Source organism: Accipiter gentilis, chromosome 16 (assembly GCF_929443795.1).
Source record: "Accipiter gentilis chromosome 16, bAccGen1.1, whole genome shotgun sequence".
Taxonomy (NCBI): domain Eukaryota; kingdom Metazoa; phylum Chordata; class Aves; order Accipitriformes; family Accipitridae; genus Astur; species Astur gentilis.
In genome coordinates, this window is record NC_064895.1 from 20,988,325 (window position 1) to 21,015,658 (window position 27,334).

Here is a 27,334-nt window from a genome sequence, read left to right on the forward strand (position 1 = left end):
AAAACTATCTTGGTGGTCCTAAGGAAAAACAAAACCAACCTTTGTTCTTCCATTCTGATTTCTGTCTGAGATGTTGTATGTCTTATTTCTTATCAAACCACAGCAGATGTCCATAGAATTAGACCATTTTAAGACATGGCTATGTATGTACACCTGCCTTCTATACAGCCTTTACTGGCAAAAGCCAACCAGAGTTCTAAAAAAGGGGGGTGAGGGATGTGTTGGAGAGACTGAGTGTCAAGGGTTTCCTACCTAACCTCCAATTTTCCACAGCTTTTAAAGACATTTTGGGTGAGAGTGAGTCTTTTAGTCCTTAAAGTGAGATATTCGTAACACAGCACTTGAATTAGCAATGTGTACAAAATTAGCAATGAATAATTTCAGGATTTGTTCATTGATGTGTTAGTTTTAACTAGCAGTTTGTTTCCTATCAAAAGAAGTTGGAAGGCTGTTGAAAAGCTTCCAGCTGGCTACAACTCATTGCCACCAGAGGATCTACTCCTAAACATGGATCTTTAGTCCTTCTGCAGCACTTAAGCATTTCTATTCAACTGGATTTTGTAATATAAAGTTCAGAGCTTCAGTCTCCACAATTCATAACATATTGTAATGCCCACCCTCACAAGCTGAGCAGCTATACCAGCACTTTGACAGAATAATTTCAGTGTGAATAAACATGGAGTATTTTTTATCTTCATTTTCAGTTTTACCCCCCCTTTTTTAAATCAGTAAGTTTACAAAGTATTTACGAGTAACATTGTTTAGTGATTTAATTTCTTTAAAAAGCACCAAAGTGCTTTTTCATTCTTTCCTTAAACTGTTTTCTGTTCCTGTTTAAGGGAAATCATATGTTTAAAAGAGAGCAATTCAACACAATTTATTTTCTTCTGATTTCACTACCTATAAAACGAAACATTCATTGCTGGCTATACACCATGAAAATATGACCTGCCTTTAGTCTTGAAACTAAGTCAAAAGACCACCCATTTAATCTCTAGGAAAATACTAACGTACTAATACCAGCATTCAGGCAGTAGCCTGTGTTGACAGTGTTGACACTGAGCTATAGTGTACTTCTAACACATTCATATAGGAAACAATAACTTGCAGTTTAAATAAACCCTCACAACATCTAATATGTTACTTGGTTGGATGTAGCAGAATATCTTACCAGCTCAGAAATCTCAAAAGAGGTGTAATGCAAATTCTTCAATGGAGTGACACATAAAAAGAAGCTTCAGAACTTAAAAAAAAATAAATCAACTGTGGGTATACCTGCCTATTTTTTTTTTTTTTACTTTTAAGGAAAAGTTTGCCATATCTTAATTATGATCTATTTGTATACATATTTCCTTTCTTATAAACGTGTCTTTATAAGGTAGAAATTAACCAAATGATGTGCAAATACCTGCACCTTAAAAAGACTTACAATACAAACATAATACATTTGGCATGGTAAACAATTGGAGTAAGTAACTAGGCAGGAGTTTTGGTATTATAAAAGAACTTGTTCCTAGGTAGCATCTGTTCAAGAAGCATGAATATCTTAAACATTAGCAAAACTATGAGTCAAGGTCTCAATATCAGGCAATGAAAAAAGGCAACACTTTCAAGATTATATGAACATTTATAAAGCAATACAGATTATGCCAGTTTTAAACAAGAAAGAGCTAGAAAACCGCTGCTCCTTTTGTAATTTTGCCTACACCTATGGATTGATGTGGGCCTGTTTTACAGTCACAGCAGTGTTCAAAACAACTGCTTTTGTAAAAGCTGAGGAGAATAAGCTGAAATTGAGGCATAACTTTTTTATTGCACTCACTGAGCAAAAATTGGTTTCAAATCTTTTTGTGCAGTGCATTGATTGCTAGGAGCAGAATTTTGGCAATGAAATGTTCAATTAATGTTGTGTGTCTCTGTGGAGCATAGCTTGCAAGAGCTCTCTGAATAGAAGGATATCATACAGAAGTAAAAATGAAGGGTGTAGCTTTGTTCAGTTTTCAAATTGCTATGTGACATGCCCCCAGTAAATTAGGAAGTAGTCTGTGATTGATGGCCGCTGTTGGAAAACTTGCATTAGATTTTGAAAGTCTCAGAAAGACTATTTGATCTAAATATAACTAGGCACATTATTCCAACACAATTTGCTTCATTTTAAACCCTTTCTTACTTTACAGGCAGCATCATTTATATGTTAAGTTTACTATTTAAACGCTTGCACACTCTAAATCAGCGGTCTCCAAAGTGGGGGGCATGCACAATGGGGTGCTGGAAGAAAATATTAGAAATGCAGTAGTACATGTATATAATGTATATTAAAACAAACATATTGGGGGTGCATGCTCAAAAAAATCTTTTACTGATTGAAATTCTTTACTGATACTAGTGCATGATCAAAAAGTTTGTAGATCACTGTTCTAAATACATCAGTACAAATTCTTCTTTCCTAGTAGCTTCCCCTCTCCCCCCCTTTTTTTTTTCCCATTTTTGTTTTGCTAGATTCCAATCTGAAAAACTTCAAGAATCAATGGTGTCAGAGATTCAAACATTGTCTTCGTCATTTTATGCCCCCCATCCTTCTTATCAAGAGATACTGAACACTCTCAGAGGATTTGTATGAGGCTATTTTAAATAAAGCATTATGAAATGCCCATCAGAAGCATGAAGGAATACATGGAATTTTTACAACAACAGTTTTGTGCCTGGTTCTTTGCCAAAGTATCACCTTCTGGTTTTATGCAGCATATTAATAACTGCTGTGGTTTTCACAACCCTATATAGTGGTCCTTGTTACGGGAACTTTGCCTGAGAAATCCAGAATCTAGAAAGCAACAAAGAGCTGCAGAGAACAGAATTATCTGTCCCTATGCATGTGCTTCTGTTGGTTCTTGGGGTTCTGGGTTTTTTTGCTACAGTGTCACAAAATGTCAATTAAGAACTCCTGTGGGATGCAGGAGCAGAACACGAGCAATGAGTCCATGACTCCCTATTCCTTTCAGTCACCCGGGAAACTACAAAGATGCTAAATTTTTAGCTTAGTGGTTTTGAGCGCACCTTTATAGTCAATTCGTGAAAGTTACATTTTTGGCAATAAATAAGTAAAAGATAGGGATAGCTATCTTCTAATATCCAAAAGTTGCTTTCCATTTCTTTTGTGTCATAAGGATGAGAGAGAATTACCCCAAATCTCTTCTCTTCACTGCAGGCAACCTACATTGTCATAAAATGGCAAAATATAAGGCCTTCTAGACACTCTGTGCCTTCCCTTGAGTTTGTATAAAATAAACCATATTCCTTTTGTTACATTCAAAACTACTGTAAAGCACAGTATTACCCATGGCAACTGTACTAACATAATTATTTCCAAAGGTCACTAAGCTTTTCAGGGTTCCCTTAGATGACTAGCTTGAAAAAGACTCCTTATGGAATATTCTGGAATACTGTCTAAATGTATACTAATGACAGGACGTGAGTTTCCTGCTCTTGTGCTCCTAATAAAATAAAAAATGAAAACCATCTCATAAATGTCTTTTCATTATTTTTTAAACTATCCATCAGTGGCTTTCTATGCTTTTCTTAGCTCCATGGTGCTACAGTAAGTGCACCACTAAGTACAGATCCCGGTACATGATATTGAGAACACACAAAACACCTTAATGGGTCTGGCAAGCAAGACCCCCAAGCTTAGCTGTGGCAAGAGTAGATGCTATTTAGTGAGAGAAACCAAGCCTGGCCACTTTCTGTATCCCTTTCCTTTGCGGTGAATCTCTCAGGCTCACAACCCTCGCACAAGATGGCACTGGGACCAGAAGCAGCACAGAACTGCAGAGGTGGTCAGTGTCCAAAGCAAGGATGGCAGCACACCTGCACAACAAAGAACCTGGCTCTTTCAGCAGCTGTTTACGGACCAGTTGGCCATTAGGTTGTTTTATCACTTTAAGTCTGCTAATGTAATTTGCCCACAGTACGGTGCTTCAGCTACTGGTCGCCTAAATCTTTTACCTGTTGCATAAATAAATACTTTCTTTTATCTGTTTTAAACCAGCTAGTACTATTAAGTGACTGTTAGTTCCATTACTGAATCTGGTGTATTTGGTCTTGCATTTACCTTATTTACTGTCATGATTTTGGAAACCTCAGTCGTGCTCCTCAGAAGCATTCTGCTCCCCAAACCAAAGAACCATTTAATCTCTCATAACAAGGAAGCTGCTTCCTCACTGTTGTTTTAGTTACCTTTCCCCATACACTCACCAGCTTCACCCGAAATGTTGTCTTTGAGATGCCCAACAGAACTGCACACTAATACTCAAGATGCAGGTCCACTATGGTTATATACAGTAATAAAACAATGCCTCCTGCCTTGTCTGTAACACTGGTTATGTCCAACGTTTTGTTGACTTAAACTTTGTCTGCTGCTGTGCAATGAGAGATGGTATTAGAGAACTGTTGCTGATGACGCCAGTATCTTTCCTGAGTTTTACAAAAGAATTCCAAGTTCAGGATCACCCAGGCACAGCCAAAGGAGATCTTTTTCATCAGATGCATTAACTCATATTTATCTACCTTGACACTCGTCTACCATCTTTTTGCCCACTAATTACATTTTGTTAAGATGTTTCTGTAGTTGCCTGACATCTACTATCTTCCCACTAATTAAATGCTATGAAGTACCATCTACAAACTGAGAAATTTCACTGTTTACTCTCATTCTGCAGATTACAGGTGAATATATTGAATAAAACTTGACACAGCGCCAGTCCTTATGGTACTTCATTTCTGACCTGTCCATCCTAACACACTGCCACATTCCTGAAAATCCCCTCTCTCACAGGAGCATTGTCAGTGCAAATGGACACATGAAGTCAGTTGGAGGTTTGGTTTCAACTTAGATATCAGCTCCCTTTTTCCTACTGGTTTCTCTCCTTCCCCCAGATTTACACTGTCCTTAGCAGCACAGGGACTGTCACAGTGGAAGTGGGACAGTTGTACAACATCCCTGCTTGCTCCATCTAAAAACCTCTCCATTTCAACTAGCTCAGCCATCTCAAGAGACTGAATACATCTCTCACCATCAAAGGCTCTTCTCACTAACTACACACTTACAGACGTGACCCCAGGGCAGGTTATGAGACCTGCAAATGTTCTCTGCAATAAACTCAGCTCCATTCAGTTGCCAGACTTCTACCTGGATCCCATGGTTAACATTATACCAGAAATTATAAACCTAGGAATTTCTCACCTATCAGGAAAAAGTGCTAGCATTTGGTAGTTTGACACTCGAACACAATGACTGGCAGGAATTTTACCAAAGAAATACAGGTTTCATGTTTCAGTTTCAAATTTGACATTAAAAAAAACAATAAAAAGACTTAAAAGCTTAGGTGCAAAGGTTAGTGAGAGAAAGTTATGCTAAACAGCTAAAACAGTTTCTTCTTCAAAATTTTCTGGTTGCTTTACATTGCTGAACCTTGAGGTCCTAAGGAATCATACTGATTTACTGCTACATCACTGCAGCTTGACCAAGTCCAGAGGTCTTCTGACACTAAACAGCTTTCAGGACAGGATTTGCTATTGGCTCCCCCCTCTTACAATGCTGTACATTAACAATATCCACTTCAAGTTGGCTACCATGTCTTGCTGGAAATTTGCATATCAAAAGACTTTTAACAGATAAAAAAGCAACCTTGACCCTGCAAACGCCCCACACCCCAGCCTCAGAAAGATTTACTTGCTTCCTGAAATTGACTAATTTAATACCACTGTTTTTAAATTCAGAAATAATCAAGTCTCTCTTCAAGTCCATTCAATCTCTGAAGTGGACATTTCATTAAAATATGTACTTTCCTAATCTACTCCTCTTAACATAACCACATTCTAGATCTTCTTCTCTATAACTTGTCTCTAAAGACAGCAATCAGCACATTCTCTTAATAGCACTTATTTGACTGGCAAATCTAATTCACCTAAAAATACCCTTTTCCTCAGTAACTGCTCTGAGGAAATACAATGGAGACATTTAAAAAACATGTCATGCTGGTTTTAGTAGGCACAAGTCTGCTGGAGGAACTGGGAAGGTTACGAATATTTGTATGTACAAGTTATGGTATTGTACCTTCTATCATTTCCATACCACTAGGAGGCTTACAATGTCCGGCATGGCTCACAACCCAAACAGGATACTGCTGATTTAGTCCACAATATAAGGCCTGTATAAAGGTCCTGTAATAACCTGCCAGTCCAGGGTTACCTGCCGAAAAACAAAACATACAAGCACAGTCAATATTAACCTTCCAACAGCAAGCAATCTGCTTCAAAGCAAACTAAACAGCATTATACAGCAATTTGTTAATTTATTTTCTCTAGTACATTTCCAATTTTTATTTTCCCAATTTCAGGGGCTACACTATTGAACTGGTTAAATTCCATTGATCAGTGGCACCCATGAGAAACATTTTACAGAATTACTTTAAAATTGCAGAACCTAAAACTGAAGCCCAACATAAGAGAAAATCTCCTTCTCCATCAGAGGTCAACCTGTTTGCTTATCTATCCCATCAAGTTACAGATATGCAAAAATTGTGCAAAGAAACCCCCAGATCTTATAAAAATATCACAAAGACTACAGCAGATATCACTTGATCCAGATGTCTGGCATCCAAATACCTCGGTGTTACCACTTCAAAATTGGTACATGGTATCCTGACAACACAAAGGTCTATACCGACCCTAAAAGAGAGGATGATTTCATTTTAAACTCATTGGACTAAATTACTTTTTCTCCTTGTAACGTCATATCCTCTCTGTCCTCTTCCCTGCCGCTGGAGAAGCTCTTTCCTTTTCAACTGTTGTGCTCTAGAACCAGGGGAGAATCTGTCCTACCTCCTGCATCCCACCAGGTTTAGAGAGAACTTCCCAGAAGTGGCTGGTGCCGGAACAAATCCAGCTTGCCCTGAGAGAGCAGACCACTTTGCTCTAAATCTATTGTTTAACAGTGAGAACATCAAGAGTCAGGTACCACTACTGAAGTGGAAACCGGAATACTGTCCCAAAGATAAATACATATCTGGTAGGGATTTCAGGATTTCCAAACAAAACTCTAATCTCTATTCCTCCTTTTTTTCCTTCTCTTTTGGATATCAGTAGTAACTTAAGTTGGAGAGTAAATCCATATGAAATCGAAGCAGACTTTTTTTCCCAATTCCCATAGGTTACATAAAAATTCCACACAGACATAAAACCATAAAATTTCTATTTATTTATTAATTTTGCAGAGTAGTCCCACTGATTTCTTATTATTATTTAGACTCCAGAAAAGCCCACTGTCATGGTTAGGATTGCTCAGTTACATGTTTTTCACTCACATACTAGGCAATTCTTAGTTTGGATATCATCACCAGCAAAAGGCAGCAGGAGCAGTGTTGCGTAAAAAGGCATTCACTTTTTAAGACAAAGACATTCCAAAATAACATAAACATATTACTGAAAGGTATAAGAGAGAAAAAAAAAACAACCTCACTAAAATCGTGTGAACTCCTTTATATCATTCTGATTGGACTAACAGAGGCTGAGCTTTATAAATATTGATAGTGACAGAGAAGAAGAATCAGAGCTGTAATCAAATTAGTTCTTTTGGAAATGGTGCATGGAGATAAAAACTAGGTTTATTCCACTTCTTGCCTTTCTATAGCGGGCATTTTCATTTTGTCTTCTTTTACTTTAACCCTTTTGCTCTTCAGATAACACACAGTAAGTTCATTGCTCTCCCAAGAGGCATTCCCTCAGTCCAGGACTTCCAGAACTACTTGCCGCAGAGCAGCAGTGCACCAGGCACCCAAAGCCACCTCCAGCACAGACACGTGCGTAGGAGCTGATGCCATGGCTCACACCACTGATGATATATGGGTAGAGTAAGGAAGCGTTCCACTCTAGGTAACGTATCACACATGCTTCATCCCTCACTTACATGTAAAAAGTGTCTCTGATGGTTTTTAAACCTTAATAAAATGACTGATCTTAAAACAACATTATTTTTATTGGAGTACACAGATTTGGAAAAAAAACAAACCCCAAAACTCCAGAATGCATGATCAAATTTTTGCAAACTGATTTCCAGAAAGACAATTTAAAAATCACAGGAGTCACACATCCATACAACTGCACCAGATTTTCATACGCCAAAAATTATATTATATAGAGGGCTCAGAGAAATAAAATCAAATCTAGACATCATCTGTCAAGCTCCTTGGATTGATGTTACATAGAGGAAAGCTGTCTTACAGCAAGGTTGAAGATGAAAGTAGCAGCAATCAAAAAAAAAAAAAGTCTCTTTTATAGTACAAATGATCACGATGTTTTGGCACTATGCTTATTCCTGGAATATAATGCAATTAGGGACTTTGAGATCAAGGAATCACAAAATTAGTCTCAAAAGCAGCCTTTTTTCTTTACATTTTTCTCTCCTTTAATAATGCAAAACAAGAAAAGGGAGAGAAACGGCAACAGCTGTCTTAGACATTTCAGTGCTTTTTCCTATCATCAGCCAGGTGAACCCAAGATGTAAATATTCTCAGGATTCGGTCATCAGCTGAAGAGCAGTGAAGTAAGAATAGTGATGCTTTGCATCAAATACCATACAAAGCTCAAGGCACTCTAATACTTTTTTGAGGGAAAGGGGATTTTTATCCTGTGATAAGTGTGATGTATATTTTAGGCAAGTAAAAGAGAAAATCCATAAATGCAAAAGAAACCCCCTTTCCCCACTCTTCATAAGCATCTGCTCATGGTAAAAGACATTCTGACGGGTCAGCTGTTAGAACTGCTACTGATACTTCAAAATGCCTTGAAGGGGTATGAATGAGAACCACTGGCACAAATGGAAAGGAAAAATCAACAAAGATTTTAACAGCCAAGATTTCTATAGAGAAATCACCACATGTAAAGCAGCTATAAATTTATTCTTATTGAATTTTCAATTTCAATGAAGTCATTGCAGATTTGCACTGACTTAAGTAAATGCAGACTAATAGTCCCTGCTCTTGAAAGCTTGCATCTACAATATTTATAAGTAGAGAATATTTATCTCCTAACATAGCTCAAACACACACCTCTGCAAAGACAGTTATTTTGTGTGTTTTTATTTCAGCTGCTGTCACAACACTCTAAGAGGAGCTAACAAAAAAACCCGAACAGATAAAGATTTTTTTTCTTTCATATAATAGAGTTACAGTAACAGCTAATGGAAATAACTGGGGCTTAATATGCACAGAAGTCCGTGACCAACAATATTTTGGGCTCGTCTACTGCGGTTGAAATGTTGTTCAATTAAACTGTTTTATTTTATAGAAAAAGAACTACCAGGTTCATCACAAAGGCACCCAGGCAATGCAGTGCTCATTTGTGCATTTTAAGGATTTCCCAGTACATCAAACCAAAACTGCCTATGTTCTTTCACTCAGCAACTAAGTGTCAAAAAATGGAAACCATAAGTAAATGCAGTGTTAACCTCCATGATTTGAAGGTTACTCCAGTTATTTGAGTGCCACATCAACCCTCAGACACCTCAGGGCACCTGAATCATTCATGCGTGCCAGCAAATCTCAAGTTGCAGTCATCTGAACCAAGAAGCACATCTCAAGCAGTTACTCTCAACTGTGCTTAATTTTCTACAGTGTTTATGTTGTTTAGGAAGTCTCATAAACAATAGTTGTAAATGGTGACCGTAACAGAAAGAGACACAAAACTACAATACACTGCATATTAGCTTAATTTGCAAAAGGTTTCTAAGCATTTCATGGGAGGAATATGTCAAATGGACAAGTTGCACAGTGCATTAGAACACCACGGGGCCACTTTATTTGGTGTATTCCTAAGTTTCAATAACCAAAGGACTCCTGCTACTTTCCCTGTTCCCTGTAATACACAACATTTTATCCAGCTATTCTACATTAAGCTCAAAGTCTTTCCATTTTTAATTTGAAGACAGGAATCCACTTCTTACTTTCCCGATCTGTTCCACCCACAGCTAAAGCAAAACAGTACAGAACAACTGAATGTGCAGAGGTGTCACTTTGAGCTATCTTAGAAGGTAAATATTCTCCACTTCTATATACTGCAGACAGAGGCTTTCAAGAACTGGAACTACTACTCTTTAATTATCCACATAGTTAAAAACATGAAAATTACTTATAAACATGCATTTGCCTGCCTTTCAAACATGTTCTTGTTAATGCTTTTTTCCATCAAATCAAGATTTTTAAATGCCAACTGCTTCCTTCTTATGGAGACAGCTAGCAGTGGAGAGAGAACAATTTGTACAAACTAAGTATCTGCCCCAGGATATCACTCCTAAATTTAACTTTTATCATGACTTCCTATACATGTCAAAGTCAAACTTGGCCTGTCTTAAAACAAAATACAAACTAATATTTGAGATGCTGCACTTACAAAAAGAAGTTATTCAGACTTGGGAAGTTTAAACTTATATACAGTATGCCATCAGTGCAATTCAATCAGCTTAATTCTGAATGCAAAACAACAAACATATAACACTCACTTAAAAAGTCACAGACCATAGCTACTACTCCGCACAAGCAATGACAGCTTTTGTGGCTTACAAATTGTCAAGCATTTTGAATTCTTTTGCAACAGAAAATATTAATGTAAAATGTAAACTATAATTATGAGAACACTAGCATTAGATAACCCTGTGCAAAAATAACTCCCAGCCATACTGAGGCATGTACAATGTAAATCACAACAGCAAAATGTTTCAGATTAAAAACAAAGATATACACCAAAACATATAGGAAAAGCCTTCTGACCAGAAAGGGGTAGGTCGAAAATATATACAGCTTACTCAAATGAAATTGAGACTAAAACATAAAATGAAAATAATTCTTAGCAGTTCTGGAAAGAATATCTAAATTGAAAAGGATTTATTTAAACAGTCTATAGTAAATGCCAAGAGTGGTGGGGAGTGAAGGAGAAGAAATTTATATGTAGCTAAATCATCCCAAACAGCGACAAGGTTCCTTGCACCTTGTTCCGTAACAAGCTTTTGGGTTCTGTGCACTGTCCTGTGAGACGTTCCCCAGTGTTTTCAGTCCTGTCTCCAGAAGTCTGACCATCTGCGGGAGCAGTAGCTGGCATTCAGCTGTGGTGCTTCACGCATTTCTCTAGCAGTTGCTGTCTGTCTGCTCTGGGACCTCAGCAGGACCATAAAGAATAAAGGCAGCTACATGAATAGAAGAAGGGAAATACACAGCCAACAGTGGGTTTACAGAGAACTTTGAGGAACTGGAAAATATGCCAGCAATTACCATGAGTTTAATTTTAGAAATAATCCACAGTTTCAGAATTAAGTATGTATACCACAGTATTTACATGATAATCTCCTGCAACAAAATCAAATGCAGACGACTTTTTTTCTTTTTTTTTAAATGAGCAGCCATAAATCAAATTTGAAATCCAGGGGCACACAGCAGGACCACACAAAAATCATTTTTGTGGCAATGATTCTCACTGCCTCTTCGCAGAGCTGCCAAAGCTCCCAGCTCCAGCTCAAAGAGCCTAAATGACAAGTTCCTCACTCAAGGAAACTTAATCTGCCTTTGGCGTCTGACCAGCCACCATGGAAGAAGATGCAACTCCCCTATGTTAATGAATGGAAAGCAGCCCACGCAGATGTCAGAAGGATTTAAATGGAGCATGTAAAAAACACAATGATGTTCTCACACTTGGGAGAAAACTGCAGAAACTGACACCGTGGCTGATGATCAGGCCTTAAAAGGACACACACAGGTTTCTCTGACATGCAGGGTCAAGGGATTTCAAATAAACCACGTCAAATAACATTTGAATGATCATCATAAACTCACGTCAATTAAGCTTTCACCTGTTTGCATGTCTAGGGGAACAGCATTCTTCGTCCTCTATTCTGTTTATAGTCCATACACTAGGGGAGCAGCATCAGCCAAATAGCAAACAATTACAAGGACATTATACAGAAACACATGTGAAAACTCTGATCTTCTCTCACTCTGGAATCATGAATTTGGCTGGAAAGCACCTTAATATATTTGCTTGGGTTGTGAAAATAGGGAATCTCAGAAGGATTCAGCCAGGTGCCTGTAACACAGCTTATTAGAGAGGTTTTTCAAGAACGTTTCACATTTCTTCCCTATATACAGATATATACACACACAGTTTTTAGTTTGATACAGCTATAAAACTTACATATAGGATTTTATAATACATATTCTTTACACACATTTTGCAAAGCAAATAAGCTTGTCTGCTGTTGTCGAACACTTTTCCACCTTTAGGACAAATATGGGTTTCATTTACCTCTAAAGAAACCCCATGTACAGTCTGATAAACCTGAATTAACCTAACACAGCTGGTTTTGCCCAAGTGACAATTGTGCCTGAAGCCTGTGAATAAAAATTCGCAGCTAGAAATTATGACAGTACATGCCTGTTTTCTCATATGAATGATTAACAACAGCCATCCAGGCAGATAAGATACAAAATCCAAAATCCTGATTTTGCCCACTGCAAACCTACTGGACTTTGTGATTAAGTGATATTGCAAGGGTTATAAAATCCACAGATGTATTTCAGTAGTTACCTTTAATGTCTCAACCATGTCAAATAGGTACGTAAATAAAAAAAAAAAGCCTTGATTTTATTATTCAGGGGTTTTTTAATATGTTTGTAAACTAATGGTTCTTGGAAGGGAGTTAAGATTGACATATAAAACTGAAAATATTGAGTTCATAATGGAATAGCAAATTTTTTACATTTTTTAAAAGTAGAAACCAGGATTTTCTAGCACTGACAATTAAATAATTTTTGTTCCATTTTTGTTTCATTTTCTCCATAGCAAATGAAAAATTAAGACATTTAATTAGAACTCCTAGTACACACTTACACATACACAGCCTCTTAAGCATCTGCTTAGGCAGATGAAGACAGGTTCAACTACTTTTAACACTCCAGATGTGGTTGGTTGGTCTGATCCAATCCATCATACAACTGATGCTGGCAGAGAAGCTGCAGTGAGCTCTGCACTGGGTCTAGAATTCCCAGTGGGAATTTTTCAGATGGCTTCAGGGCTTGAAGCAGAATTGGACCAGCAGAAAACAAACCCCCTTCTGAAATAAAGGGGGGAGAACAAAGGAAGTGCGCAAAGAGCAACATGAGACTTAATGTCAAATGGGTTCACAAGAAAGCCTATGAAATATCTGAACAACAACACAACCCTGATGAGACATCATCAGCAGGAAAAAGACAAAGACAAGAAAAATAAACAATTCAGAACCAAGATAACCACAAATTATTTGTTTTGTACAGATAAACAGCTCTGCAGATTTGATCACTTTTGAATAATATCCAAGGAAGAAGCAAACAATACATTCAAAAGGCACCAGAAAGTACATTTTCAGATCTGTATGAGAGATTTCCCTATGCTGTACCATTGGTCAGAGTTACAAAAAAGAAAAGCATAGCTTTGGAGCATTTGGGGTTATTAGGTTTTGGGGTTTGTTTTTGGTTTTCAAGACAGTTTTTAGAATAAAGTGACAGATGAGAAACAAATAGCAATGGAAAACATGAAGACAGTTAATTTCAGAAAAAAGCCTGAAAACATGTTTCTGCAATTTTTGTGTATCAAGACGGTCAAGAGAATGTAATATTTGAAACAAACAGTCTAAGGTGATTTTGCAAAAGAATTTTTCATTTACATTTGTTATCAGTCTTCAGAAATGCAAGACAAAAAACCAAACCGTTCTGCATACCAATCCACAACTTTAGGAAAAAATTCTTCGTATTGACACCACTGTATCTCTGAGGAAAAAGGCTTCATAGTTAGGATATTAGTACTGGTCCTAAGTAGATGTTCCATGAAGACTTCACCCAAAACACTTCATTCAGGCAAACGTTTTCCTTATTCATAAACACAAGTCGCTTCACAAGCACAGATGTTTAGCCATTGAAGACCTACTGTGAAGAGCTTCTGCATCTTAAGGCAAGGCTGCGATAACAGATATAAAAGATCCAAAACGTAAAGGCGTAAGGCGGTATAAAAGTACGTAAGTATGTATTATTACATATTCATTTATTCTTATGGGAGTTTTTAAATCCATCAAGAATAACCAAGGATTGTTTTAAAAAATGGAAATCAGGACAATGATCAAAATCTTCCATCATTTCCGTAAGAGGGAAAAAAGAGCAAGAGCTATGACTTTCTGAATTTTTGGCTCTACGTTTTTCCATAATCTAGATATTGAACATAAGGTGTCAAATTCATTTCTAATATAGCTTCAGTGATCCATAGGAGTTACTATCGGGATAAAATGAGGCCACGTGTTAACTAGAATCAGAAAGCAGATATTTATCTTTTATTATTTTCAGAGATAACTAGATCAACGTATTTAATATCAAGGCAAATCCATATCAGCTCAGGTACTTCTGGTAGCAGCTGCCAGGAAGGAAGAAGTATATTATACACTGATGCTGTAGCTTTTAACATTTTAATTGCATTATTTGTACACGATGCACATGGAAACACTGGATTTCCTTCATAGGTAGGTCCTTCAGTAAGTAATTCTTCTTCCCTCCTGCCTCAAAAAATCACATAAAGAGAAACAGATCGTTTTTTAAATGGTCAAATCAAGAAAAGTACCCTAGAACACAACTTTTCCATAACTCTGGCCAACTCAAGCCTCTGCATGCTGCAGGAGAGGGATCGCTTCCTCCCCTGATTACGCTGCACAGAGCCAGGCAGGAAGGATCCATGCTGAAAACAACGCCTCATTAGCACGGAGAGGACACCAAGAGAAGACTGCGGATTGAGAAATTTCAGTAAGTCTCTTCAGTAAGTCACATCTGCCACCCAGATTTAGTGGAGGGAAATACTGTCAAGCACAGTTGGATGTTCAACCATCCTGTCATTACTCTGCCTCCTCAAACTTAACAAGCTCAAATGTGCCAAGCCCCCATCAGAGGTACTTCTGGAGCACTGGGAAATTCAACAAAAGTGGCATATTTCAAGCCTAGATCTGACATACAGGCTCCTCTTTGCATGAGGAAGTTTTTATTTTTAATGAAAGATTTTTTTTTTCTTTTCTGAAGACAATAGAAGCTGGTGGGCTGACCCAGTAAACAAAGCACAACTGTCATCATATTTTAAAATATTAGTGACAAACAAGTAGTCCATAAGCAGCAAAAATAATGGAGAACATTGTCCTGAGAACTGAATTTGCTGATATATAATATGGGATAGAACACACTTACACCTTGCCTTCAGGGGGTACTTCACCAGCATGTATGTCTTCTAGCCAAACTCCTCTTTTTTTTTTTTTTTTTTTTTTTTAGTATCATTTTGAGTCCTCTATCTCAGAAAAATTTAGGGAAAATTGACCGATGTATTCACAGTTTTATGGGGGTTAAAAGTAGAAATCAAATAGATGCAGACAAATCAGTGTTATCCCCCAAGAATAATAATGTTCTCCAGAAGTCAAACTAGCTCACTGAAATAAAGGGGAGAGCCCTCACAGAACCTTGATGTGAGTGGAGACAGCACATACCATTGGCAAGTCCTCAAGCACTTGACTGAGACAGATTTCATTATTCCCATTTTATAAATGAGAAATAAACAGACCAAATAATCTATACATGAAAAGTAAAGCATTACTAGCCACTAAGAACTCCACCAGTTACCAGTACCTTACATTCATGGGCATCTGAGAAAATACATGGTCAGCTGAAAATAAGGCTGATTTCATAATTAAGCCATGAACATTCACGCTAGAGATAAAGATATGGCTAGAAAAGTTGGAAGAAGTGCCTTTGGAAGTATCAAGAAGATAGGGTTAAGTTGGGGGTTTTTTTGTGTGCTTTTGCTCCTGTTCAAGTGCAAATTTACAAAATATGGTCATGTATAATACACATCCCATGCAAACATGTGAATCAAAAGTGGTTTGCTGTGTTTATGTCTCACTGAAATAGAAAGCTGTGCTCTTACTACCTTATCCGCTGATAAGATGACCTATGGTCACAGGGAAAGGGAAAAACATGTTGGCTTGCTCTATGTAGACCCATCTACCTGGATTGCTATGCTGCACAAACTTTTAACTCTACAGTATAGTTTGTCCTCATTGACTGCTTTTGCATCACGTATACCAGTTACTGGGGAGCAAGAAAGCTCCTTCTCCACTGTCAATTTTTTTTATTCAGGAAAAAAAAAATTCAAAGCAGTATAAAATACAAATTCTCCATGTCAAAAACTGAGAACTTGGGGTCAAATGCAAAGAGTTGGCAGCTGCATCTGGAGTGGCAGTGCAAACAAAAGCAGAAGCCTCAAGGGTGAGGCATTCTCAGCAAATCACTACCACCTGGTGTGACTGGTGGAGTACCATCTCCCTCCAGAGAAGTCTCAAGACTAAGCGTGTGAACCCACATACATGTGCTGCATGTTGTGGACTGACACCATAATTTAACAACAGAAAGTTCTGCAGCAAGTCCAGCTGAAGGAACCCCCACCTTCTCCCTTGACTGTCATTCCCACCCCCCCACCATGGCTCACCAGCCCCTGAATTACACTGGCACAACTCTGTGGGGCCGTGCTGTGAACCCAAACAGGGAACCGTTCCAGCTTCAAGAAGACCCCAGAAATAAATGTATGTATGTATTTAATTCACAGCATGATCTCTCAAACTATTGTTCTGGCATAACCGAGGGGTGGAGTGGCACAGTGTGGTGGGAACAGGAATACCTTATGCCAGTATTGTTGACAAACATTTTGGATTGGGAAATAATGGCCTTAGGAAGTTTTCTAAGTGCTGCAAGCACTAAGCTCTTAGATTTCTAGTGCCTGGGAATATACACTGCAAACAGTTTCTAACTTCCATGGTACTTTAGACTCAGCAACGTCTGCTTTATACCTTACTTGATGGTTCTAAAAGCTACCTGCAGGCAAGAGCTCTATGAATAGCCCAGTCCTGCTACCCAGTCCCCTTACGGGCTGCCCAAATCCAAACATAGTTTCAATTACATAGGTCTCACCTGCTAATAAAGCAGGGAATGGTAGAGACTTTCCAGTTACATCATGTTGATCACATAAGGTCATAACACAGACAGGCGAGATACAGGGAAAGATGCTCTTGAAAATTTTAGGAACACCAGCTAGCTTTCCCAGAGCCAGTCTGAAGAGCAGCCCCAGCAGGCAAGTAACACATTCAAAGCATCAAGTGGCTGCTTCACGTCCCATGCTGTAGTTGTGCAGGAGAAGCCGTGATAAAAGAACATAGCATTTACCTTCCTCTCTCCATGAAAGCGCTGCAGATGCACTGCCATTCTCTCCTGGCTAACTCACAGTCAGACATGATGTTCTACAGTGAATGCTCTGCTTCAAGTATAATATCTTCAGGACTAAGTTTAATTTCAAGCACTGCCATACCACACATGCCACAGAAGAGATGAATGCTGCTGCTAAGGCAATACATAAAAGAGGAACCTTTCTTAAATAAACAGAGTGAATATCTGTGTACATACAGAGAGGGGATCCTGCTCAGCTGCTTGGATATAAACATCTCCCTCAGGACAGAATTTTAGATGCAAAATTGAGACTTTTTTGTTTCCTGCTGATTAGCCACATGTGACTCAAGTGTGCCAGCTGGACTAGATGCCATTCTGAGCTGTGTAATCCTCCACATGCCTTGTCAAGGGAGCCAAGACTCCAACCAAACAAGATTCTTAAGTTGATTCCCTGGATCAGGTGTGTTAAATAACATCATCTTCATTTGTGAGCACCTAAATTTGCCTTCTCTGCTCTGTTGCTTCGGCTTAGGACGGACAATAGCAGCACTGCTCTGCTTGGTAAAGTATGGTCAAAATAAGCAAAGGTAATAGAACCCATGCAACTTTCTGCATCTTACACTAGCAGAGGTAAGTGAAGATAAACATACAAAGCACCGTATTAATATGATGGAAAATACACATCCACAGTAAACATTTTCAGCCTCAGCTTTAGGTCATCAAAACTATGTGATACAAGATTAAGCAAAATAAAGTGCAAGTTAATGTGTAAACAGGAGTCCTATGTAGCTTATTTCAACATTAGCACCAGTGCTGTTACACTCTGACTTTCATCTAAAAATTCTCATTGCATCTAAAAGCATTACTTAATTTAAACCACCAAAATCCCAAGTTAAATGAATGATTCCTTTAATAAAGACTTGAAGTACTTAAGTGTGATTAGTTATTTTCCTTAATGTCCTTTGGGTATTTACTGCTGTGCATCAGAAGATGATATACGTCCTGGCACAAGAATTTCACACAATCAGTAAGAGCGGAGCTGCCCATGGAGTTGGTCAATGATTTAAACATTCCAGGAAAGGAAGTATTTGTTGTCTCACTCTATGCAGCTGTGCTTTTATTGTTAATTTATTTACTCAGTGTTAGCTGATTGTAACTGAATGCTAGCTTAGAGACTTGGATGATGGATTATATAAATTTTGCAAATGTGAACGAAGATTTGTTTGGTGGTTTGGTACACAATTTGCGAGAATGGCTGGCGACCTATTGAAAAGCAACCCAGTGGAAAGGCTGGGAACAGAAGCCCCAGCACTCCAATCTTTATACTCTCCAACTGAACCTCCTTTATTTCACTCCTAATGCAAGTAAAAGGCATTTTTATGATCCTCAGCAAACAACATAACTGATTAATCACTGATTTTTTTGTGATATACATACAGTAGAGAAACAGTCAGTGCTTACCTATGCATTCCAATAAGAGCCTGAAACCTCCTAGTAAATGGTATAGCTGGCTATTACAGCAGTAAGCTTTCCAAAAAACACTATTTTTTTTTTCTAATCTTTAAAACAGCTCCCTCTTCTGGCATACTCTTTCTATACTATGTTTAAGTACCATACTTTATTCCTTACCAGTTTTTACTTCTGTATGGTTGCTAACACTCAACAAACCCAATTTCAGTGTTAAGGCACTTACTACACAGTATGGCTGTGAAGACAAGGAGAAGGTACCTTAAATTACTGCTTTTGAAAGAGTGGCTAATTCTAATCAAGTATTTATCTAAGATTATCCATATACTTATCTTTACTACCTTTTGAAGGTACCCCAAAATCAATCCAGATCAGAATCCACACCCTGACAAGGAGCCTGGATGGCAAGTCCCTGGGTCACATTTACAGGATCACTGAAATTGGAAGGGATCACCCAACATCTGCTAACCTACCTTCTGCTCATGCAGGCTCAGGTAGAGTAGGTTGCCCAGGTATGCACCCAGTCAAGTTTTGATTATGTCCGCAGCTGGAGACTTCACAACATCTCAGGGCAACCTAACCTCTCAGGAGGCAGAAATGCTCATGGCAGTGCCTATCCCTAGCTACTGTTTATACAAGGTACCTAGGAATTTATGCTCCTTACTTTAGCATCTTAACTAGGTGTTTAATATTAGGCTGGATGAAATTGGACCTTAAGAGTCCCTTTCTGAACTAGGTGACACGGACCCAGCCTGATCCTGCAAGAAAACCAAAGAAAAACTAAGAAAACAAACAAAAAAAACCCAAACCAAACCAAACAAAAAAAAAACCCCAAAACCAAACACCCCACGCCCCAAACCAAACCACAGGAGAGCTCCCATAACCAAGCTGATAGTGACAAAACTGCAGAGGTAGAAGACGAGGTGAGGCTGGACACACATTTTTCTTACTGCTGATGTTCTGGCACTATTCAGTCAAAAAAACCCAAACAAACCACAAAACCAGAAAGAAGAAAAAAGCAGCTTTTACTGCCTAATGCATTCAGTGAGAACAGGTTCTCAACTTTGTTCATAGAATTGTTGCTGAGATCATTCAGTGACTGTGAGCACAAAACTTAGGGAGCAGAACATGACCCAGAACCCAAAGTCCCCTTGCCCAGGCGGAAAAAAGTAATCTTCCCTCTTAAACCGGCTGTCCATTGCCAGCAGCATTCCCCTTTCCTCCAGTTGTATTTCAAAGGCAAATGGTGAACACTACCGTGCACTGGGAGAGGAGACACTGGTGGCTGACTTAAAAGTAGCATCTGAGAGGATGTAAGTACCTTCCTTGAGTAACTCAGAGGTCTCTACTCCAAAACCAGATTCTGCTTTACATAAACAGTTCTATCTTCTTTTTACTGATTTAATAAAACATTAAATACCAAGATTCATATACAGGATTCTGGTTTACATTCTGGCCAAGGTTATCAGAAGCTACACACTGCAACCTAATCTGTTGATACTATGAGTCCTTACTAGATCCAATGCAGTTCTTGTAGATGAACGGTTAACATGCAAATTACATACCAACAAGCACATTTAATCACATAAATTTTGTATAAATCAAAGCACATTCTAAAACCAAATTGAAGAGAATTGGAGTAAACATGCTTTACACAGTTTGTAGAATGAGGAAATAGATTATTTTATTATTAAGTAAACACCTTGGTCTCAGTGGTGACAGTAGACATCTGGAGACCTGTTCATTCCAGTGACTGCTGAGCAGAGTGAATGATTAACAACTTAAAAAAAGCTGGTTTAGTGGGAGCCAAAAAACCCAAAATACAAATGAACCAAGCTTCAGGGCTATACAATTAGATTTAGTGCAAAGTATTATTATACAGTGATTCTTATTATAACTTTTCTTACGTAAATGTTGAAGGTGATGATTGTTAAATATCAAAACAGCAGGTGAAGACAAAGCCAGATAATATATTGAAAGCTTTTCAGAATCCCTACATTACAGTCAAAAATAGAACTTCAAAGATTTTGAAACTAACAGGAAGTCTCATTTCAAGGGAGAACGCTTTAAAGACTTGTCATAATCCAGGCAAATTGTTTGCATTGTTTTCACTGCTTAAAAATAGTGAAGTAGTCTTCAAGTGACAACAGTCTTGTTGATATAAGTACTTCTAGGAGAAGATCAGAATCCAAGCCCTCATTTTCTGTTGTGCAGAAAACCATAAGCAACTCCTGACTCAGAGGATTAGCTCAGGAGATTAAATCTTTATACTTTAAAAAAAAGTGTCTGGTTAAGTCCTCATAGGCTTTTAACATCACCAAGTCACTGCATGAGTTGGTAAAACAGTAAGATGATCCAATAACCCAGCAGCAATCCAACTGCATGCAGGCAGATCAAGAAACTTAGCAAGCATAGGGAGTACTCTGCATGCATGCCAAAGAACTGAATTCTGAAATTACTTCTGTATATTAATGAACGAAACTAGTATAGCATGCTTTACCACAAAAATGTTATTTATATTATACATTATCAACCGTGAACCAAGCTTCCCAAGTACAAGACTCTAAATAACAAAATTGCCTAGTTTACAGCAATGGTAACAAAAATCATATGAAACCTGGAATGAAGGTATTGCAAAATGCACTCCTGCAATGAAATGCAAGAAAAACTTGATGAACAGCAAAACTTCATGAGCTAAACAGCCCGGTGGTTTTAAAATTTGTACTATATTTATTTACAAAGTTAAATGTGTCAAAAATACACAGACACAAATAGACAGATACTCTTAAAACAGTAAAAAAATATTCCATTACACCTTGCGGATCCTGGTTTTCAATGAACCCAAGTAACGTTAAATATTGCTGTAGTAGATTTTATACTTCACTGCTAATTTTACACTAAACAAACACTGGAGAAGGGAAAATAGACCTTTATGACACAAGAGGAAAAAAGTAATTCCTGTCCTTTCCGTAACGCCTACATTTCCAGAAAACCATGGACCTGATCCTTCAACTGTACACATTTAATTTTACTCTCATGAGTAAATCTCATCGGTTTTAATAGAAAGGAATTCATATTAAGAAAGGCAAACAAGTATATGCATATATTCTGGACTGAGGAAAAATTGGGCCTTTTACACAGTAATTACTTCAGTAAGCACACTATTACTCCTATACAGAGGTTTTGCTTACACAAGGAAAAAACATTATGGAACAAAAAACTGCACATTAAACATTTCAACTAATATAGTAAAACTTTACTAAAATTGTAAGTTTACACAGACTGCCATTAACAAAAACATTAGCTTGTTGTAATTAAATGAGATTGAACTCCACTGCACATTCTATATTCCAACTGCTTCAAGCAGAGTGAGCTATCAGTCCTAAGGAGGCAGAATCCTGCCTCATTGAAAGTCAATGGGAATTTTGCCATTCATTTCAGAGTAGAAAAATGTTTTGGAGTCAGCTTTCTCCCTTCCTCCCCCTTTTTAAAAAAAAAATAAGTCAGACCAGAGAGAAATCCTTCCCATTATGAAGAAATTTGACTAAAACACCAACAGAAAATAAGCATACAGGATTTATTCTCAAATCTCTTGCAAAAATTCAATTCTAGCAGAAGCTGAGAATTTTATCATCTTTCTCTTCTATAACCACCCTCAACCCCATTTTGTTTGATTACATATAAACAAATCATACGCATGAATTTCATTAAGACTGGAAAAGTATGTACCAGAGCAGTTTAATACGCAGAACAATGTATCACATGCAGTAGGACTAACCATGTTCAGTTCAGATCACTTAACACTTGGCTGTGCATACACTCCTTTTTGAGTGAGAGTTGCCCTTGTCTGGATATTTCTTTCCTTGACCTGTACCAAGCTATGCTTTTGCCCCGCTATTTCATTCCATAAAGAATCTCAGCTAGGGATACATGCTTTTCAAGTGTGAAAATTGCTGGACTCCAGAAGGGCTCCACATTTCATGCTTGGGAAGTTACAAAACCACAAGGGGAATGCTATCTAATCCTAACTGTTTAGGTACACGAACATGTTGCCAGATGACCCAAATGTCTAGATCTCTTCTAAGGCTGTGTTTTTTGTGTTGGCAGATAGAATTTCCCTTGAAGGCTAGAAATGAGGCATAGACCAGTAGGAAAAAAACATTTGATTTATGAGAAGCAAAACTGCATTGTTATGCCAGGTCCTAGTCAGCTCCCTGCCAGCCACAGCAAGGAGCTTGGGTAACTTGATTCACTACTGAATTTGGATATTTAAAATGAAGATACCATTATTGTGGTTGCTGTGCTTTTTAATTTTCTCAGTGACAGAACTTCTAGTTTGTTACCAACATAATTCTGAAATAAGAGCAAACCCATAAATCAGCTACTTGCTAAAGCTTGCAGACCATAACAGAAGCACTCTGAATATTTCACTGATGTCTATTTCTGTATATCTATCTTGTTAACATAAGATGTTATTAAGGGGTCTTCGCAGAATTGTTCTGCAGGAAATAAGCTCCATGTAGCCCTGCCACTACATTTTCTTGCATGAAAAGTTTCCTGTGTTGAATATAGAGCCCATAAAATCTGTGTGACTCAGTATATTTTGAACAGAATAACTTAGGTGCCTTGCAGAGGTACCTTGCCTTGGAAGCTAACGTTTGACTTTGGCGCTCTTCCCCTACAAACGATTCTACCAATATGTTAGCTTTACAGATTTACCCTAGTTACAGGCTCTACTACCAACCCAAACACAAGGGTATCGCAAGCTAAGACAGGTGAAAGCTCCAGAACTTGGGGGAAAAAGAAACATTTAACTTAGCTGTTTATTTAAGACTTCCAGAAATGCCTTAACTGGAAGAAAGCAGCAATTGAAAAGTATCAAATCAGGCTTGTACCTACAGAAAACTGACAATTTGGATCGCACATAGTCTTTTACTAAAGAGTTACACTATGCAGTATCTGGCTTAAAAAGCTGTTCCCATGAAACAGTAGCAAGATGTAATCATAGGAGGCTTATTTCTTCTCTTCAGTTAAGAAAAGAATTTAAACTTCACTGTCACTGGGTTAAAAGTTACACTATTATTCAACTCCAGGAGGCAAGGGCATAAAAACATTGTGCCCAAAGAAACTAACATAAAATATTCCACAGGGCTTCCAAAACCTTGCAAAAAACCTGAAAAATGGACCCTGTGCTCTCCTTCACCCCTAAGTAAGGACCAACCCATGCACCAGCCCATAAACACGAACAGAGTATACCAAAGATGTGGATAATCAGAAGAGTCATTATTTGCACCACTAATTCTTGGGAAGTAACAACAGTATCCAATACCTTCCAATAAACTATAGGAAGTATCAGAAATCTGCAAACTCTAAGGCAGTGAAAGAGTCACAACATCTGTGCTTGAGCAGGCTCAAGCTCTACTTTTGCTAATGGCAGAACTCCTACAGTTCATTGGCAGACTTAGGACTTCTCCATTAATTTTAACATATGCTAAATGAAAGTTTAGAGCTTTCATTTAAGGTGATCAGATTTAAATATAACTCAGAACTATACGATGCTCATTGAGTTCAAAAGGCTTACCATAAAAATTCATGTACAAAAATCTAAGTTAAAAACCATTTACTACTAAGAAAAACACCTTTAAAAAACTACTGGATCCAGAAGTGTCCCTCAAATATTGTAACTTTCATCTTTTGGCTGGCACACAGCTGACAATGCAATATCACTTCAATGTGCAAGAAATAAATGGAAGGAGAGCAATGAAAAAAAAAACCCCAAAACAAAAAACCGCAATGCTGTCAGCAAACCACCACCACAAAATAAATAAGCGAGACATCCTAATTTCTCAGTTTTACCTTACAGCACCATTACAAATACAGATAACAGTAGTAATCAAATATAACAAAGAAATTTCACCATTGCCATACTATTGATTTTTTGGCCATACGCACAGGCCAAATTCTACTGCTTATCTAGTGAGATTTTTGAAATTGAACATACCCTTTCCAGTCATCACACTTCTAAATTTAAATTAAAAAAAAACCCCTTACCAGGAATAATCATGAATAAGAGCCTAGGTAGATTTTTACTTTCATCTTTTGAGAGGTCTTTCCAGGGCCCACACTTCAAGACATGGGTAGCAGCTCCACAACAGTAGATAAATTCTTCATGTAATGGGACTGGCTCTTCTGACACTGATCTCATGCTTGCTGTTAGACAGAAGAAGATACTGTTATAACAGATCAGCAAATATTTACATAGCTGGCTCTTTGCTATTATACCTTCCCACAGAATAATTGCAAAAAAACCCAAACAACCCTCCCCAAACAGCTGTCATCTCCAGTAAACAGAGGCTCAATTCAGTATTTGATGTTTGAATAGGTCATAGAAGTTGATACATGTTAATACCGTATGAGAGAAAAAAATCTTTTCGTTTTTGTCACAGAAATATATGGTGATGAATTGGACAACAAGTTCTATTCTACCTTAAAGGCAAATAATTTTAAACTTCTTATTCACACTGTCCACTGAAAAGATTCAGCTGAAATGTATCCCAAGGCAAACAAAAGAAAAAATACCAAACAAACAGAACTACTGTATGAATGTCTTCACAAGTTCTGTGTGCCTCAACTATGGGAGCACAGCATCACTTAAAAACAACCACCAAAAAAATCCCTCAACAAAAACCAACCATAATAAAACCCAAGAGAAAATACCAGAGGCCAAAAGGAACATGCTAACTACCAGACTGCCTTCCAGTATTAGGTGGGCTCCTCATTTTAAGTGCAGCATAACTAACTTCTCTAAAAATTTTCAAAGGATTAAAGGAGGCATCTTTGTCAGCTAAAGCTAATCAAGATTTGATCAATTCGGGCAAACATTTATGCTCACCTTTATAACTTTTCTTAAGTTATTTGGTTATCTGAATGCAGGGATGAGAAATAAAACACTATGCTGCCAAATAAACAATGCATATTCATCAGTTCATGTATTTATCATATAGGAAATTATCAGGCTGCCACTTTGGAACTGGCTGATTGACCAAACTCCTGTACCTCTCCTTCAGTAAAAAAGCTACTTCATCAAATTACTACTCATGAATTAAAAGATCATCGAGATGAACTAGAACATACGCAAGCATCTGCCAAAATAACCATGTACCATTTGCAACTACAGGTGCAGTTACCAAATGCAGAGTCAGAAGCCTGCCCTTGTTGGAGTATGATCACACACATGCATCACTTGGAACACACACCAGTACTTGGTAAGTCCACAGAGCTGTTTGTATCAACTTCAAGGGCTATTTAAGCTTTACAGAGTATTTCCAATCTTATAAGGATCACATTTCAGGCTTCTGAAGCAACAGATCTAGCTTAAACAGACTTGAAAAACTTGGTTAAATTATTACAGGAATGACTATGCATTCTTTATCCAAGACCATCTATAATGGAAAAGGCTGTCCAACTTTGCTGTTTTCAATTTAATTAAATTGTAATTCAAGTCACACACAAAGGAAAAAAAATATTTTAGTCTAATGACTAATCTGAAAGATTAGCCTTTAGTGTCTCTACCTAGTACACCCTGAAATATGTTATGATTGAAATATGTTATAGAAAGAAAAAAGTGCAATTAGATAGAAGCCCAAAATCCCAAGATTATAGGTCAGCAATTCTCTAAAGGAACACTCAAGGACTTCACATGCAGCCACTGCAGTAAAACTTTTTGGTAAGTCTCATCTTGAAATTAACATATAAAAGTGCAATCACCTTTCATGTTATTCAAGGTGATCTTTTCCGAGTTCAAAAGCCACTATTTCACATGGAACTTATACAGCAGCAATCCATCAGCACATGGAATTAGGATAAATAAACAAAGTGAGAATATGATCAAATAAGATGCAATAAAAAATAATATTACAATAAATCTGGATATTGTTGCATACCATCATGGTCTTTAAAACATCAAAAGCATCTAGTTAAGAATAACATTAGGCCTTTCAAGTGTTTTTGCTTAGTGAAAAAAGACCATTCATTTTTGAGTACAAGGATCCAAATTCTATTTCCTAGTCAGTTTGTGGAGTTTTAGGCATGTAAACTTAAGCCTAAGATCTACAAAGTTTCCAGGACCATGGGGTGGGGGACGCCACTTTCACAAATAGTCACTGAAAAATTCTCAGGGCTACTCAACTTAAAAGGAACAGATCTGAATGAAACTGTAAGTAATGACACTCGACTACATTTAAAAAGTACACTTGTAGAAACAACATTTCCTTACTTCCCCCAGCTTTAATCTGAAGTTTTGAAAGGTTTAAGTTAAAAAACAGGCAATGCAAAAGAGACAGATAATGTTTTATTTTGAATTAACAAGTATCACCTTCAAAAAATTGAGTAAAATACAAACAGAAAATGCTTCTGGAGGGAATGGGGAAGTGTGTTTTAAAGCTTTCAATTACAGCACAATTCTCTAGATAAAACTTTTTTCCTGCCTCTCTACTTCTCCCCCCCCAAAAAAAAGTTCATTTAATGCCAAAGGAGACACCTTTACCACTTCA

At 37.6% G+C, this 27,334-nt stretch overlaps 1 protein-coding gene across 1 annotated transcript in view; it reads right to left on the minus strand.

Moving 5' to 3' along the window:
• LDAH (lipid droplet associated hydrolase) overlaps positions 1–27,334 on the minus strand; it is a 127,521-nt gene that overhangs the window by 86,065 nt on the left and 14,122 nt on the right. The window contains exons 2-3 of the mRNA XM_049819023.1: positions 24,834–24,992; positions 6,113–6,247 (exon numbers count right to left, since the gene is read on the minus strand). Coding sequence (XP_049674980.1) covers positions 6,113–6,247; positions 24,834–24,992 — 294 coding nt within the window. The remainder of the gene's footprint in view (positions 1–6,112; positions 6,248–24,833; positions 24,993–27,334) is intronic.